Here is a 16523-nt window from a genome sequence, read left to right on the forward strand (position 1 = left end):
TTCATCAAGTCCCAAGTCAGAAAAATCTCTAATCAAGCTTTCAACCAGCTTTTACTCAGGAACTACCAGCTTCTGGCCACAGAAGATCCCTCACCCTCACGTGACCTCCTCACCACACGCTGAGATGGACCCCTCTCCCCACTGGAAACTGTTCCTGGAAACAATAGCCGCAGACGCCTGGCTCCTGACACCCATATCCTCTTAGCCAACCTATGGTTACAGGGAACCTTCATTGATTTCCAACCTGAAGAAGTCCACATCTACTCGTCCTTACTGTGGGGAGTCCTATCAACCCTTTCCTCCCAATCCTCAAGCCCTCACTCCCTTCTCCGCCCCTGTTCAGCAGGAAGCAGCCAGAGAGAAAGCAACGTCCACAAACCCATAGAGGAGAAAGGGGGGAATGAAGGGTCCCCACCAGTAAGATGGCAAACTTCCGGCTTCTCTTCGGGGTCCTCAGTTCCCGCCGGCGCCACCTGAAGCCCAATCACCTGTCGCCCCCCTCCCAATCCCAACACCTAGCCAACAGCCAACAGCCCCATAGAAGTGACACCTCAATCAATTTATGCCCCCTCCTATATAACCCAGCACCTTTCCCTAATAAAGCGGAACTCTCCGGTGAATTGCTGCTATGTGTCGCTCCTTTCCTTTCATCGTGGATAATTGGGAACCCCTGGTCAACTTCAGAAGGACCATACTCAGTTTTGCATTTTAGATAAATCACTTTGGTGGCAGTGCTGGGGGAGGACTAGAGCTCCGAGAGGCACAGGGGCCTTCTGGGCTTGGCTGAGATCATGAGGCCTGTGCTTAGGCGGGGCAGCGATGTAGAGAAGGGTTGGCTGCTTAGAAAGTTAATGGAAACAGTAACAGACTGCTGATGGCTTCCTGTTCAGGAGGTGTGGGTGGGAAGGACAATTGGTCCTTGTGACTTAATAAAAGTCATACTGCTTTTAAGAAGGTCTAGAATCTTCCCGCAACCTTTGTGCCACACTGCTCAGCAAAGTGTGTGCTCAACCTTGAGTGCTGAGGCCCCGGGGAACTGCTCCGAGGGGACTGCTCGGGAGATGCGGAGGAGCTGGGAAGACTGCCCACTTCTTGACCAGTGGTCCCTTCGTGGGGCTCTTGTTGATATGCCCTCTGTTCCCCACAGGCCCCCTCCCTGAGGTGTGACACTGTCTCCCCCTGAACGGGAGTGAACGAGTGCTTTCACATGCCTTCCTTGCTCAGGGCTGGGCTTTGGGAGGTACAGTGGGCTGGAGGTACCCCTGAGGGCCCTGCCTCCCTGTCCCTCATTCTTTCTTGCTTTTCATGGCCCAGATAACACTTGCGTTTTTTTGTCTCACTGCTCTGAACAATGGTCCTGCTTCCTCTTCTTCCCCGGATGGCTGGGCAGTTGTCTGGGCCTGACCTCAATAGCCTCTAGTCGTCAGAATTCCCTGGAGTTGGGTGCTGCCTGTTAGGGCCCATTTCTCCCACCTTAGCTGTGGATTCCTCTTTGTGGAAGCTTCTCTTTCTTTATGTCTCCCACTGAGAGTCAACATGCCAGTTCTGCATGGGACAATCACTGTCCCTTTGCCCTGAAAATTTACTTTCACCTGAGAATTGTTTAGCAGCGTGGTCCTGGACCCCAGAGGGAGCAGACAGATGGGACTGAATTCTGAGTAGGTGCGTGTGCTATCACATTTAGTCTGAAGTGCTGGGAGGGACATCAACATCAGGGCTAATAAACGAATGAGCCTCTTAGCGGGAGTCGATAGGGTAAGGGTGGAGGGAAGTGATTTGTAGCACACAGAAAAGTCTGCAAAACTGAACTGAAAGCTGGAGGCCCAAATTGAATTCAATTTAAAGTGTGTAGCTTAATCAACCTCTCCTCTAACCCATGATACAGGAGGAGGTGGTTAGGAACGCAGACTTACTCAATGTTCAAAGTAAGGCTCTGACATTTGCTAACTCTGTGAACTAGGGCCAGATACTCTCTCTGTGCTTCAATTTCTTTATCTGTAGAATGAGATTAATTGTAGTCCCTCTCAATTGTAGTTGAGAGGATTAAATGAGAAATATAGGACAGGTAGTACAGAATGCTACCCGGCACATAACAATAATGGTTGCTAACATTTATTAAGTGCTTATTATGGGCTAGGGCTCAAAAATATTACCCATTACTATTACCCACAGTTTGACAGAGATTTTCAAAGACTTAGATTTGAGTGAGGAGAAGCTGCAGAGAGACTGCCTAAGCTCCACACAGTAGAGCATGCATCTGAATCATCTGGGCGGCTTGTTGAAATATTGCCAGGCCCACCCCCTGAGTTCCAGACCCACCAGGACTGGGGACTGTGAGCTGAGAATCTGCAAGGTCCCCCGTGATACTCATGCTACTGATTTGGGGCCAAATTTTGAGATACATGGGCATGGAGTTGAAGAGGTCATATTTTGAAATCAGGATTCAGATTGGAAACTGGGCTTTGCCTTGGGCAAATTACTCTCTTTACATTTCAGTTTCCTTATCTCCAGTATAGGCCTAGTAACTCAGGTGTATGGAGAGTTAAATTAGGTGATACATATAGCGTGTTTAGCAGAGTTGGTGCATAATACGCATTAGGCACCGTTCCTGTTCTTCCGCTAAGTTTTGGACAATGTCTTGGTCTTCTCTGTGCCTCTACTTCCTCACCCATGAAGTGGGGACAGTTGCTGATCTTTATGGCAGGTAAAGGCACTCAATAAGATAACAGCCTTGAGTGCATTTTAAAAGTAAAAAGAACTGTCTAAATGTCACAACGTCTAGTGAGCCTCCTGGAGAGTAAACATGTCCTGTTCTGTAGCTTAAACAGGGCTTGGAATGTCTTCCTCTTGGGCTAAATTATAAAATCCTCTGCTACCACAAGGGGTCTGTGACTCCAGCACCTCCTTGTGACTCTAGCTCTCCCCTTTAGGTTTCCTCCCTCATTGCCTTCTCCTCACAATCTTCTACCAAAGCACGGTCATTCACTTTATTTCTCGTCTCTCCCATTAGCCTTATTTATTGCTGCCATGTTACTCTTTGCAGGTAGACAGCTGTTTCCTTCCATCTGTCGCAAGTGAGGAAGGAACCTCTACTTGGTTTGGTCAGGGGTAATTGGAAAGTCCTTGGGGAATGAAATATGGCTTAAGAATTTAATTTATGTCTTATATGTGGTATTTTTCTGATTAAGCTTAGGTTTGGCGGTGTTTCTTGGCTTCTGAACTTTTACACTTTGAATCCCCTTTGTTTCTGTAGTGTTGTCAGCTTTTTTTTTTTATTTCTATTATTGTTGGTAGCTTTTTACCTGGGCCCCTTGTCAAGCCCTGATACACAGAACCTTCTTGGCTACTAACGGCTTACAGCAGGGCGGCAGAGGCAGGAAACATATTTCATTGCTGGCTCTTTCTTAAAGACTGAAAGAGATGCCAACTCTCTTCCTGGGGTCAAGAGCTCCAAGAGCAAAGGGAAAAGTAATTTAATGTTAGGATAATTTACACAAAGGTTCTTGCATCATTACAACAGACCCCAGAAAAAAGGCAACCTTTACTCAGACCGACAGTTCCCTGATATAATAGTATAATAGTCCTTGGGAGATATTTCAGTGAACAGGGCCTTTGGGTTTGTTACCTCCTTTGGTGACGTGAATGTTGATTCCTATATAGAACCATCCCTGCATGGTTTTCTCTACTGCTCAAGCTTAAATTTTGCCCTTCTATTATGAATGTTCCTTCTTTCACATCAAAAGCGTTGACGATTCTTTCAAAAGCTAGCTGTAGAATCTCTTCTGGGTTTTAGGTGGTTCAACTTAATTAGCTTCAATAATGTTTTATGGAGTTATTATGTTAGAAAATCATGTTTTCTCTTTTCTATTCAATATTATTTCAGCTTTAAGATCGTGATGACTTTTGCTAAGGTACGACTCTAAAATACAGCCCAAGAGTTGTTCAACAAACGGATGTCTCCAGACATATGAGATACAGCAATAAGAGGAATAATCACACAAAATGTTGCAAGTTCCTTCTCTTTGTGGAGATGGCTGCTGTAGCCATGGGCTTCTGAGCAGCTTTCCTGTTTGTTTTATTTACATGCTGACAGGGCCTCCCCTGCAAGACATGGTTCTATTCCAGCGCTGTCCTGTCTTGCTATATTACTTGTAAATGTGGGTCTTGGTTTCCTTCACTGTCCATCCCTAAGGTGTACACTGAAAGGCAGTGCTAACGTTTTATGACTGTGGAAGATGTATCTGCAAAATTGCTAAGTTGCAATATTCTCTTTTTCTTTATGAGTAAATTCCCTCAAAAAGCTACTTTGGAGAAAAAAAAGACCTGCTTCGTAGGTTCAGTAGTTTTGTTAACCTAATTGTCTGAATCCAGAAACTGTTTTAAAAAGGATTGCTCTGCTTTAATGGTTTTATATGTACATCTATTATTATAGCACAGTTTTAAAAAATAAAGATTTCTGTAAGTTGTAGAAAAATGAAACCCCGGAGTTGTGAAGGACACTGATCTTTCAAATGAAATATGAAAAAGGCAAAAGGGCAAAATAATAATTCTGGAAATAGGCCCAGCAGCTTTTACAAATGTCACACTGCCTGATAACGTGTGAAGTGCTTCTGAAGGGCTCACGGTGATCCAGCTGGGGCAGCGCCTCTGGGGATACACAGCACTGGTGGGGACAGATGACATTCTGGTTACTAATGAGCAAAAACTGAAACCAAGAATTTAGGTGGAGACAGTCAACTAGAGAGTCTATTACATGTACACGATACCCTAGTCACCCAACTCAGCACTCAGAGGAATAAAGGCTAAGACAGTCATGTTCTTCAGATTTTTCTCATTGAAAAGCAGCCCCTCTGACTTTTCTCCTGAGCAGAAGGATGACAGAAATTGATAAAGGAGAAACAGGTGAAAAGAAGACAAGACACTTCCCTTCAACAAACAGCACTTTTATTCCTGTACTAGTGAGAAAGTGTATAAGATATTATATAGATGCTTTGACCACAGTTACAAATATGAAAATATATTAAGCAAATACATAATTTAAATAGAAAGACTAATGAAGTTCTTTGTTCCAGTACAGTTGGTTAGAAACACATTATTGTGGGGAGGTACTATAGTATGAAAAAAAATAGAATCATCTACTGCCATTTTAAATAATGAGATTTGCAGAGAAAAAAATACACGATATTAAAAATATATCAAAGTGCTCTATTCTGGATTTATTTACATTATTTATTTAAGCTTCACACAAATAGCCAGATGACTTTCCATGCACAATAGTGTTATTAGACACTGACTATGTAACATCCCAAGTATTGGGCCAGGAACAATTTCCACTCAAAAAGTGTACGCTGAATGTCTGTGGGCTGGGCACTGGTTTCTACAAGGTAGGAGTAGAAGAAAGATTAAAGATTTGGTCTTTGTTCTTGCAGAATTTATAAACCTGGTAAATCCCACATGGAAGACCAGAGATCAAGGACTCTTCAGGTAAGAGCACTTATGTACCCAGGTGTTAGTGTGGCTGAGACTAGGAAATCTCACGAAGGCTATTGCAGACCCTCCCACTTGCTTGCAGACAGAACACTGTCAACTCTACTACAAACTCCTAAAGCCACAATTGCATGTGCTCCTTTCTTGTTGGGATGCTTAGCCACTCAGTTATTAAAGCATCTCAAACATAACAGAAAGCTTGATCTTGGAGTAAAGATAGTATTTCTTAGAAGAAATTACTTAAGGCAGAAAATAGCCACAGCTAACCTTTCCTATGAATATTCTAGAGGCGATCCATTATGTTTGGCATTATTCACAGTTTGAACAACTTACTTTGGTATCTTATATAAGATTATGTACATTGGCATATATAGGCTATAAAAATAATCTTTGGTAAATCTGTAATAGAGTTGTTTTAAATTTCCATTACATAAACCTCTGTTTTAGGAGCATTCACCAACAATTTCCTTATATCATGAATGTATCTGTATAGACAACCTTAAAAAAAATAAAATGCCTTTTTGTCACTTACATTTATTCCTCAGGAGCCTCCCTACAAGTCAAGAGTATTCTTTTAGTCAGAATATTTCCATTGCTAGAAACATTTTAAGAGCAGAACAGATTTTTGCTATTATCATGGCTGCATCAAACTCTACCCTGCATTTTAACTAAAATGGCCCTTTTCAAAGGCATCATCTTCAACAAGAATCTTAGGTAGTGTGTTCAGAATTCCAAACTCATTCAATAGAGTCAAATACCTGGTCAATTCCCCAAACTAATCAAACCAATTCAATTCCTTAATCAACTAAATCATCTGACCAACACAAAGTGATCCTCTGGAAGGATAATATGTCATAACAGAAACAAGGCAATTTCAAAGAACAGTCTGGACACACAAAAGGGATGCCATTTTCTCTTCCTGATGATATCTGGTTAGAGTCCCCCTTCAAATATATATCTTTTTGCATTACCTTCATTGCATCACTTCACTAACTTTCTGCAGTCGTGGTTTGCTGATTTCCTTTGATGTGAAACATTCTTTGTATACTTGTGATTTAAAACCTCAGGTCAAACATACTCAGAAACGTAACAGGGCGTTTGGGCTGATAGCCTTTTCCATGCTGATTCTTCAGGAATGAGGTTAGGTTGAGGGCTTGCTCACAGCCACCTGGGTGAGGGTCAGCCATTCCTTCTTGCCACCCTGTCTTGGCTGATCAATTTATTTCCTTTCCTCAATAAAGTGCAACCTGGAAAGCCCTTGAGCCACTACCTCAGACAAGCAACTAATCAGCTATTGCTTTCACCAGGTCAAGTTTAGTCTGGCTCATGTATATGAACTAAAATTCTAGAGCACCCAAGAACTTGGGCTCAGATTCTACAGATCTGGCGGGCTTAGAATTTTAGGATTCCAACCTCAATGACCCAGAAAGCTAACTGAATGAGAATTTAGCATAAGGCTGATAATTTTCTTGCAAAAGGGAAGGAGAGAGTTTAATATAAGAAACTGGATCCCGAGACATGAAGGCAAGAGAATCAGAGTGTGAAGTATAACATGTGAGATCTATTTTTGCATTGTTGGACATCTGCTTAGTGGTTTCATGTTATTTTCACATGTCATTTTAGGCTTTCTTCCAAGAGGTAATAGCAAAATTAATTAAAGACCCAAATAAAGTAAAACTGTCCCCAAGATGTCTGTGTGCTCTGGCCATTTTAGTATTTAAAAGTGAAATCCTGGTCATCTCTTACTTAAGGCAGAAAAAACTAAAAAATACCAACGGGTGGGTATAAGGAGATAAAATGAACAAAAAAAAATCACATTTCACTGGGAAAGCAGACCTATTCAAAAGGGAGAAGGGGACAAGTGGTGAAAAAGAGGGCCTCAGACTGCTAAATAATGGCGAATTAGGAACATCCGCTGAGGACAAATGTGTGCCAGAACAGATAGGAGGATGAGCCTTTGAAAAATCTGACCCAAGAGCTGAAACACTGGCTTCTATCCAGAGAACAATGGAATGATAATATGAAATTGATGTAATGAGTAGAGATGAAAGGAGTTAATTATAAATAACCTGGATAAATAATTATTAAGATGCAAGACGGACTCTCCCAAGATTCAATAGCTCAAAAGCACTTTGAACACTTGATTTCTGGAGTGTGTCGCACAGGTGCACAGACAGGATTGCCCATCACAACAGGAAACGGAGCGTTTCCAAAGACCGAACACATGACGGGATTACATTAAAATACATCCAATTGAGCTGGGTGTCAAGGAAACCTTTTTCTCCCTCCCAAATTTAATAAGTAGATCAACTGGATTATGTATTCAGTCTTTGGCAGTGGTGGGAGGGAAGGTAGTGAAATATCTGTTGCTAAGGAGATTTAAAATTAGACAGGTGGAGGGTAGGAATAAATATTTCCTGGAGTAGACTAGAAGAACGTATAGTTTTTCCCTTGTCATGTCCATTTCCATAACTGATTCCACCCCAGATATGCCAGGGGTGGGGAGTGCTATTTACTCTTACTCTTAGTGTAGGGTTTTCCGGTTTTAATTCTTTGTGCAGTTAATTGCTCTCTCTCCTTGATGCAGTGGTTTGCTAAGGACGCAGCATTAGCATTTGCCAGCCGGCGTGTGGCCTGTGGAAGGCTGCCACTATCCTGGATGCTCGGTTATTTCACTGTCTCCCAGAGGCCCTCTTTCAAGCTTAAGTGAAAATGGTAACAATACTAAATTTATTATTGTGATGCATTCTCTTTACTGAGTAATGTATAGTTTCCAGGACAGTGCCTAGCAGGTTGCAAGCACGTACTAAAACTTTTCTGAATGGATGAAAAGAAATAAGTGTATCTTTTCATGTATTAAAGTGCTTTGTGCCCAGCAATGGGAGTTTACAATTCCGCTTTTTCTCTTGCTTGTTCCTTTTTAGTGCAGGCAAAGCTGTTCTTGGTAGGTACCACATCTCATCAGTCTCTGACCTCGTTTCTCTCCCTGGTGGTACGGCTACCACACTTACATATATGTTGGTCCTTTTCACTTCTAGAAGATCCACCTAGTTCCCTGAAACACAATCAGAGCCTGACACTGTCATTTCACTAGAGCGTTGAGCACCATGAAGCTATGAAAACTTGGAATCCTCTTTACCACTCTTCACATTCATTCTCATCAAGTTTTCTCCTATTTTTATAAACTTCAAATAGCCCTGGAAGTTCTTCCAGTTGGGTGGAGTTTTATGTAATGATAAAAAACTATTTCAGATATAGTTAATGATTTTCAATTAGTGTGCCAGCTACTTCATTATATTACTTAAGGGGCTATGGTATGTAGCAAAAATATATACTTTGAGAAGAAATGCACTCTTTCTGCAAATGAAGCTGTAAGATCAACAAACTTGATCTCTAATTCTTAAGTTTATCATAGAGAGATTTCTAGTGAGAAAAAGGCAAAAGTTCCTGCTCATTTCTCAGGAAGTTACGAGGGTTCCATGCAGAAGCCTTCCAAAATTTCCCCAGGAAGACCCTAGGAACTAGACTTTGAGGAGGGCAATGCCCACTCCTCTGACTCACTGAGATTTGTTACAGTCAAAACAGGTATAAATACTGGAGATAAACTCGGTAGAGTATATAGTGCCTTTTACATTAAATGCAATTTATATTAAATGCAACTTAAGGTGACCACTTGATATTTTCACCTCAGTGATTTACTAAAAGAGTCTTTTGGAAAATTTTGTACACCACTGAGATTTTGTTGTTTGTTTTTTAATTAACTATATATAATGTCTGTTGGCATTGCTGTAAAGATGTTGAAATTAGGTCCTTTGATCAGGAGTATAACCTTCCACCACAATCTTCCAAGTATGACTGGCATAATTTTGCCTTTTCTAGGAATGTAACCCATTGAAAATGAGACAAAGATGAGTGAGTGTACATCCATCCACACATACATTACACTATGGGTATGTGTGTTCACACAACATACCGAGAACGCTGTGAAATAACCTCCCATCACTGTGTGTGGTACTTTGCATGATGACTATATTTCCACTCAGGGGTACAGGTGGCTTCCCCCTTGAGAGAAGGAATTCATCACTTCTGTTGGGATTGTCCTCTATCAGAACTTTCAACCCCACATCCTGGACTTGCAAGTGACATGGCACTGACCTGATCACTCTGACTTGAACCTCTGGTTGTAGAAAGAGGACAGACTGACTAGTTTCCGGACAACAATCTACTTCAGCTTTGGTGCTGCTCAATCCCTTCCATGCAATGCTTGTTTGACTGGTACATTTGTCCAAATAGCATTTAGCTCATCTCTGGATTCAAAGACTCATAGGACAGCAGTGCAGCAAAGCCAGCCGTATGTATGCTTTCTCTAGCCCTGCCATTTAGCCTGTTCAGATAAAAACCACAGCCCATGGGATTGCCGCTACAGCCTCCTCCACACACATTTTACTGCTTGGCCTGTCATACAGGTTGAATCAGTTTACCCAGAATAATCCATGAATACTTTAGTGTGGAAACATAGTATTATATGAAGATTAATATTAAAATTATGAAAAAATACATATTTACAGAAGAAACTACAAAATAAAACTATGTACAATAATATGTTACCTTAAATTATATAAATTCTTTAAAATTCTCCAGATTAATAAATTATACATAGTATCAACAGAAATAGCTGGCACCTCCGTAGGGCATGAAGCAAGATTTAAAAAAAAATCATAAGGTGAATGATTTTTATCCAGGAGATCTTCAGATACATTCTCAATGCCTTGAAAAGCTTGGGTCTGAAAGGAAGGACACTGCAATTAGAGACAGCAGTAAGGTGTGTCAGAGCTGCATGTTCCGCTTATGAGGATCACAAATGGAAAAAACTAGCAGAAATGACTAAAGTTCAAGATAGGATCAGACCATCCCTGTAGAGGCCAGGTCATTCCATTCAGAATCACAGATTACTAGCACTGGAAGGGACTGATGATTCTAGCCCATCTCCCTCGGCTTTATACAGAGGCCCACGGGCCCAGAGAGGCAGAGGAACTCATTCAGTTCACAAGGTGGTTACGGCTAGTTAGTTTTGGAGCTAGGACCTAAATCCAAAACTTTCAGATGCTTGAAGCCAGCCATCCCATAATCAGCTTCTTTCAGGAGCACCCAAAATTACTCTAAAAAAAGACTAACAAACAAGTCAAAACAAGACAAAAGAACCTCCAACAACCCCCAGAGCTACCTCTATCCTGGAGCTTCTTAAAGAATCTGACATGCGAAAACCTTAATTTACTACACAGACAAATTAGGGGGTAATTATTTACAATACAAAAGGACTATGGGATTTACAAAGGACCCCTTTAAATAGCAGCTTGCTCATGTATCTGTACTTCACAGATTAGTTAGTATTCAATATATTGGCTAGGTGGGTGGGTATAGAGGGTGCAGAGGACTAAATAAAATTGAGGATCACTTAGAAACGGAGATAAAATAGCTCTGAAATAATGTTTGTCCAAAAAAAGAACTGATTTATAGATGGACATGGGTCTGCATGGCAAGGAACTGAGGTCTATCTCAATAAGGCATCTTGAAGTGGATCTGCCATCCCGGTCAAGCCTTTAGATGACTACACACCCAGTCAAGGTCTGAACTGCAACCTCATGAGAGGCCCTGGGCCAGAACCACCCTGCTAAGTCCCTTGTAAATTCCTGATCTACAGAAACTGTAAGATAATAAACATTGAGTTAAACTGCTAAGTTTGGGGGTACTTTGTTAGACAGTAATAGATAACTGATTGAATATAATCTCAAATTTGCAGTTCATCTATGTAATAAATCAGATTTTAATAATGTTCTAGACTGGGAAAAGGAATGAAGACCTTTCTTTTGTCAGGTAATTATTGTCTACTCAAAGCAGTGCCTTATAAAGCTTATACATTTTTTCTGACGTTTTCACATAAAAAATGGTGCATGCTTGTTCTAGAAATTCAGAAAATACATGAAATAGAAGAAGAATCACATATTGTCTTGCTGCTTAGAGAAATCTGTTTTTACTACTGTGGTATATTTCTTTCCAGTGTCTTTTCCCCCCACTGTGTATTGTTTTTGTTTGTTTTACAGTCTGCTTTTCTTACTTTTTTATAAGAATATTTATATTATTATGATATCCTCAAAAATATCCTTCGTAATGACTGCATCATATTCTATTAAGTGACTGCACCATGGTGTACTTAGTCTCCCACTGTTAAGTACTTAGTTTTTTTTCACTCAAGACTTTTGGCTATGAAAATCATCATGCACAAAGCTTTTTCAGTACTTTGGTGACAAGATAAGACCATATTAAGGACCTTGATAGATATGGCCAAATTATTCTCCAAGGGAATTTTACAATTTGAATTCCCAGTTATGATTTTAAAGCTTCCTCCCCAGGGATGAGCCTGATTGCGTAGAAAAGAAATGTTAGGCAGAGTCCTTAATAGAGGACCCATTAGGCCCGATAGGAGGCGATACCACGGGACATCCGTGCCCCGCTGGGGGGTCCCCTCCCCACTCTGCCTCTCCTCCCTGTTGCCACGTTGTGAGGGCCTTTGGATAGAAGAAATGGATGGTGCATGTTGGAGGGGTTTTATGTTATTAATGGTTTCCAGATTCATCAGACCTTGATAGATGAACTTACAGGTTAGCAAAGTAAAACACTCCTACCTCTGTGATACTCTGGATTCACATTTTCGTAGATTGGAAACAAGGGATTTTCTTGTTCACTCCGCAGCTTCCTTGCTCTAAGGACATCCCTTACACATTGATGTAGATATACATACTGACACTACGAAAAAGCAGAAAACATGTCAGAGCAAGGCAAGTTCTCAAGCATAAGAAAGTCGAAGGAATCACAAAACATCCACAGTGACGGGGGCCTATATAGTCAACAAATTTAAATAGATGAATGAATTATGGCATTTTACATAAATTATCTCATTTGAATAATTTGACGACCTTGTCAAACAGATATACTCATTCATATGAATGGAGACTCAGAGAAGTTAAGAAACTTGGATCCAAGTTCACACAGCTAAGAAATGGGCCCCTAGGATTTGATCCTAGGGTTCACATTCACATTCTTTATACTTCACCAGTTTTCTTAGATGAATCCTAATTTCACTGCAGTGTTGAATGAAAAAAATCTTTTCACTGTGTACTCTGCTGTTTTGTTCCCTCTCTTTTGGAAGTGGAGTGGGAAAAAGGGGGCATGCACAACAGACCCCACTGGACTGTCAGTTCTTTGAGGGCAAGGTCAGTGTCTTATTTATCTTGGTTTGTTCAGCTTCCAAGTCTGGCACCAGGAAGAATCTCAGAGATGCTGGCTGACTGCAGGGAACTACAAATGGTTACACAGTGTCACAGAGAGTCACTATTAATCATCTGGGAACTCATTAATTATGAAATAGAAGCAAAGATAGAAAAGCCAGTGTTTTGGTGACCACTAGGACACCCCAAAGACCTCCACTGATAGCAGAAGCTCCACAGGCAGCTGACCCTGTGCACTGGGCCTCCTTCCTTCCTTCAGGCCGAGCTAAGGGATGGATGTCTGAGCTACCTCAGCGTTTGGCATTGGCCCCGCCAGGTAACACTGGAAGTGCTCAGAGCCCAGGCACAGAGGAGACGGCCGGAGATCACAGCAGCACGAGAGGGACACTGGGCTTCTGGCCGGCCTCCTCTTGCCCTGGTTGTGGGCTCAGGATTTTAGTTCCCTGTCTATAAAACAAGGAGGCCCCGGTTTCGCCTACTGCTAACTTCCTTTGACCATTCAAGGGTAGAAGACTTTTGTTGCTGTCTGTTAGATGGATTCTGAAAAACATTCCTGGTCCCCATGTTTAAGGTCATTAGTGTGGTCAGCTTTAGAGTATTTTAAAGGTTTGAGATACAACTGAGAGTATAAGGTCTTCCATCACCAATGATCTTTAAAAATGAGCAAGTATTTATTTTTATGGGTTTGCTCTAGGCACTGCCCCTGATAGGAGGCTAGTGTGGTCCTCAACCAAGGGGACTTTATAAGGTAGGTTTGGAATAATCATTAGATTCAGACATTTTAAAGGAACTAATCAATCACAAATAAGGCCTGCATTAATATTAGCTATTCTCTGCATTTCTGCTCAGAAACCCTACTCATATGTGGTTGTTTTATGTGACCCCAATCTTGAAAATTCGAGGATACTCTTCTGAAAATAGTGGTTAGCATAGACAGCTTCTTTTTGCCATCTCGAAAACAATTCACCAAATATACACCAACACATTCCTGTTTCCTCCCATCCAAAGCATGATTCGTATTTTCAATCCTACTGGGATATTACTTTGGGAGCTTAAGAGTTCAGCTGTGGCTGAGCTCTAGTACCCCTGTGCTACATCTTATTAATAAATTCTTCAACAGTGACCCACCATTGGCTTTGAAACCAGTTAATATTTATTAATTTTCCTTGTCTTAAATTCTCCTTTTCTCAGTAGACTGTCCCTTTGAAAATGATTACTACTAAAATCTTCAGATTGTTAATGTGCTTCCCACTTTATTCTTAATGGACTCTAATTTATGAACCTCAGATTGTAAAGATCATTTTTTGCTCTGACTTGTGAAGCCTCAGTTCTATTCAATTTCACTACCAGTTGTAGTGTAACAGTTGCAGTATTAGATGGTATTTATAGAATTGTAGTCTTTCATGGCTCCTGAGTGCTCAGTTTAGTAAAGAGGTGGGTATGTGAACAAATATCTACAAAATGACAAATGTAAGATACAATTGTGCATAAAGCTTCATATGTAAGAAGCAGCCATCAGGTTCATTTTGTAAGAAGGGAAATATCGAACTAGAGAGAAAAGATGACATTTGTAAGAATCTGAGCAAAGAAGTACGGACAGTCCAAGTGATGTAAATAATATGAAAGGGCACACATATGTTCTGGAAGCTGTGAAAAGTCTAGTGCTGCTAAAATGAAACGTGTATGGGTCATGGGAAACCGGCAGGACAATCCCCCAAATGGGCACTGAGATGCTTATTCCTCCAAAATCCCACTATTTCCTCCTCATGGGAAGCAAATGAGATTGACAGCCTGTGATTATCACCTATTGTTCTTTGAGAAATGATTACTTCCTCAGTGTCTCTCCTAGAGCCAGGCTGAAAATTTCCCCTAAGGCAGGCTAGAAGGAGGGATACACTTGAAAATACCCTATGGAATTGCCTCTTTGTTTTAAAAATTCTTGCTCTTTGATATACTTATTAAAACTTGTGAAGATTACATCCCTTTGAAGCCCAAATAAGGTAGAATGAAGCTGAGAGGGTGGCTGTTCCCCAAGGACACAGACAAGTAACATAGGGGTCGGAATGTCCTTCTTTCTCTGCCTCCTTTGGCTCAGCTGTGGATCACACCACCGGTGCTCACTCTCAGGACCAAGTGAGCCACCTCAGCTCTGGGGCCAGGGCTTCTGAGACTATAAAGGAAGCCCACCATGGGCAAATAGTTAAACAAGACAGGCGATATCTGGATATTGTTTGGGATTTTGTTTGACAGAGTGTGGACAAAATTGCAGTATTTTGAGAATCTTTTGCCTGGCCTTAATGCATCTCCATATCAACAGGTGTTTCCAAGGGGTGGAGAGAATAATTCATCTCCATATCAATAGGTGATTACATGGGGAAGGAGGGCGTTATTTGGTCTGGAAAGGTTGGATGGGGTCCCTTTTTGCAGCCGGGTTGTGAGAGACATGGGCAAGCAGAAGTGGACAACTGCTTGTAAGCAATAAATGAGTTTCTCCCTTTGACTGATTTTGGTTTCAAAGGTAATTTGCCCCAGGCTGGGAACATATTTTCCCCCATGAGTTCATAGAGAAAAAAAAAGGAGAGAAAAAATTTCTATCTTACTACAATGCTTATTTTATTATCAAAAGAACCAAAGTTGGTTCTGGCCCAGGTTGGGGGAAACTTTGTTAATTGTGGCAGATTGTATAACAATGGGGGTGGGTCATGTTCTGACCGAACCTGGAAAAGTCAGCTGGAGCCAGGTTATGAAGAGTCTTGTATACTGGGCTGAGAGTTTGAACTTTGCTTTAAAGCAATGGTGAGCTTTCCAAGATATTAATGCAGGGAGTTGACACAATCAGAAAGTAAGAAACTTTGCTTGGGGCAGTGGTGACAGAGTTGTTAGGGCAGAAGCTGGAGGCAGGAGCTCCACTCGGAGGTAACTGCGCTCCCATGGGGTCAGTCCAGGGCTGAGCAAGGGCCCTGGGGGCCAGGTTAGACTAGATCAAGAGGATGTAGAGAACCAGGAGGACTCAGTGCTGGCTTGAGCGTGGGAACCTCAGGAAAGGACGTGCAATCACTGCTTGGGCAGATGGACAGCAGCACTGTTTCCTGAAACTGGAAGGAGCAAGAGCAGGAGTGCTTTTCCTGTTATTGTTTCTTTCTTTAAAGATGGATAATGAGCTCAGGTTTGAGGGTTTTGAGTCTGAGATGACTATAAGTTCCAGGTGGAACTGTCCGTAAGCAGGTACTTAGGTGAGTGCTGGGGAAGGAGAATGAGATTGGGGAAACATGAGCCGCGTACATGGTTCTTGAATTCATGCAAGTGGAAGACATCACAAAGAAAGAAGACGGAGAGAGAGAAGAGCAGTGCCTGAAGGAAAAATCTCTGGGAACTCTAACACTGAGGAGTCAGAGCCATACAATCCTCAGGAGGTTAGGAGGAGAAGAAGAGGACTGGGAGAAGGACTTACATCCCGGGAGAAGGAGGAAGGAAGAGCACTGGCATATCGTGCTTGCCCTCAAGCCAGCCAGGGGCATTTACAGTAGGGAGCACCTGCTCTGTGCCAGAATGTGTCTGCAGAGTTGCGGGCAGGTGTATGGAAGTGACCCATGGACCCAGAAACCTCTAACAATAACTAAGGGGCCTGGACACACAATTCCTTACAATGTGATCACCTCCTCTTTCCCAAATTACATATTAAGTATGGTTCACATTTGTGGAAATGACACTACATTAATAATCACTGATGCTGATTTTTAGCAACATAAT

At 41.7% G+C, this 16523-nt stretch overlaps 1 protein-coding gene across 4 annotated transcripts in view; it reads right to left on the minus strand.

Annotated features, from left to right (window-relative positions):
* Positions 1–4927: 4927 nt before the first annotated feature.
* PTPRB (protein tyrosine phosphatase receptor type B) overlaps positions 4928–16523 on the minus strand; it is a 130101-nt gene continuing 118505 nt past the window's right edge. For 3 of the 4 annotated variants that reach the window (XM_073215594.1, XM_073215592.1, XM_073215595.1), the window contains 2 exons: positions 12171–12291; positions 4928–10286 (listed from right to left, as the gene is read on the minus strand). In XM_073215594.1, coding sequence (XP_073071695.1) covers positions 10249–10286; positions 12171–12291 — 159 coding nt within the window. In that variant the 3' untranslated portion in view covers positions 4928–10248. The remainder of the gene's footprint in view (positions 10287–12170; positions 12292–16523) is intronic. The other variant, XM_073215593.1, reaches the window with a different exon arrangement.

This window comes from Manis javanica, chromosome 10 (genome assembly GCF_040802235.1).
Source record: "Manis javanica isolate MJ-LG chromosome 10, MJ_LKY, whole genome shotgun sequence".
In the NCBI taxonomy this organism is placed as follows: domain Eukaryota; kingdom Metazoa; phylum Chordata; class Mammalia; order Pholidota; family Manidae; genus Manis; species Manis javanica.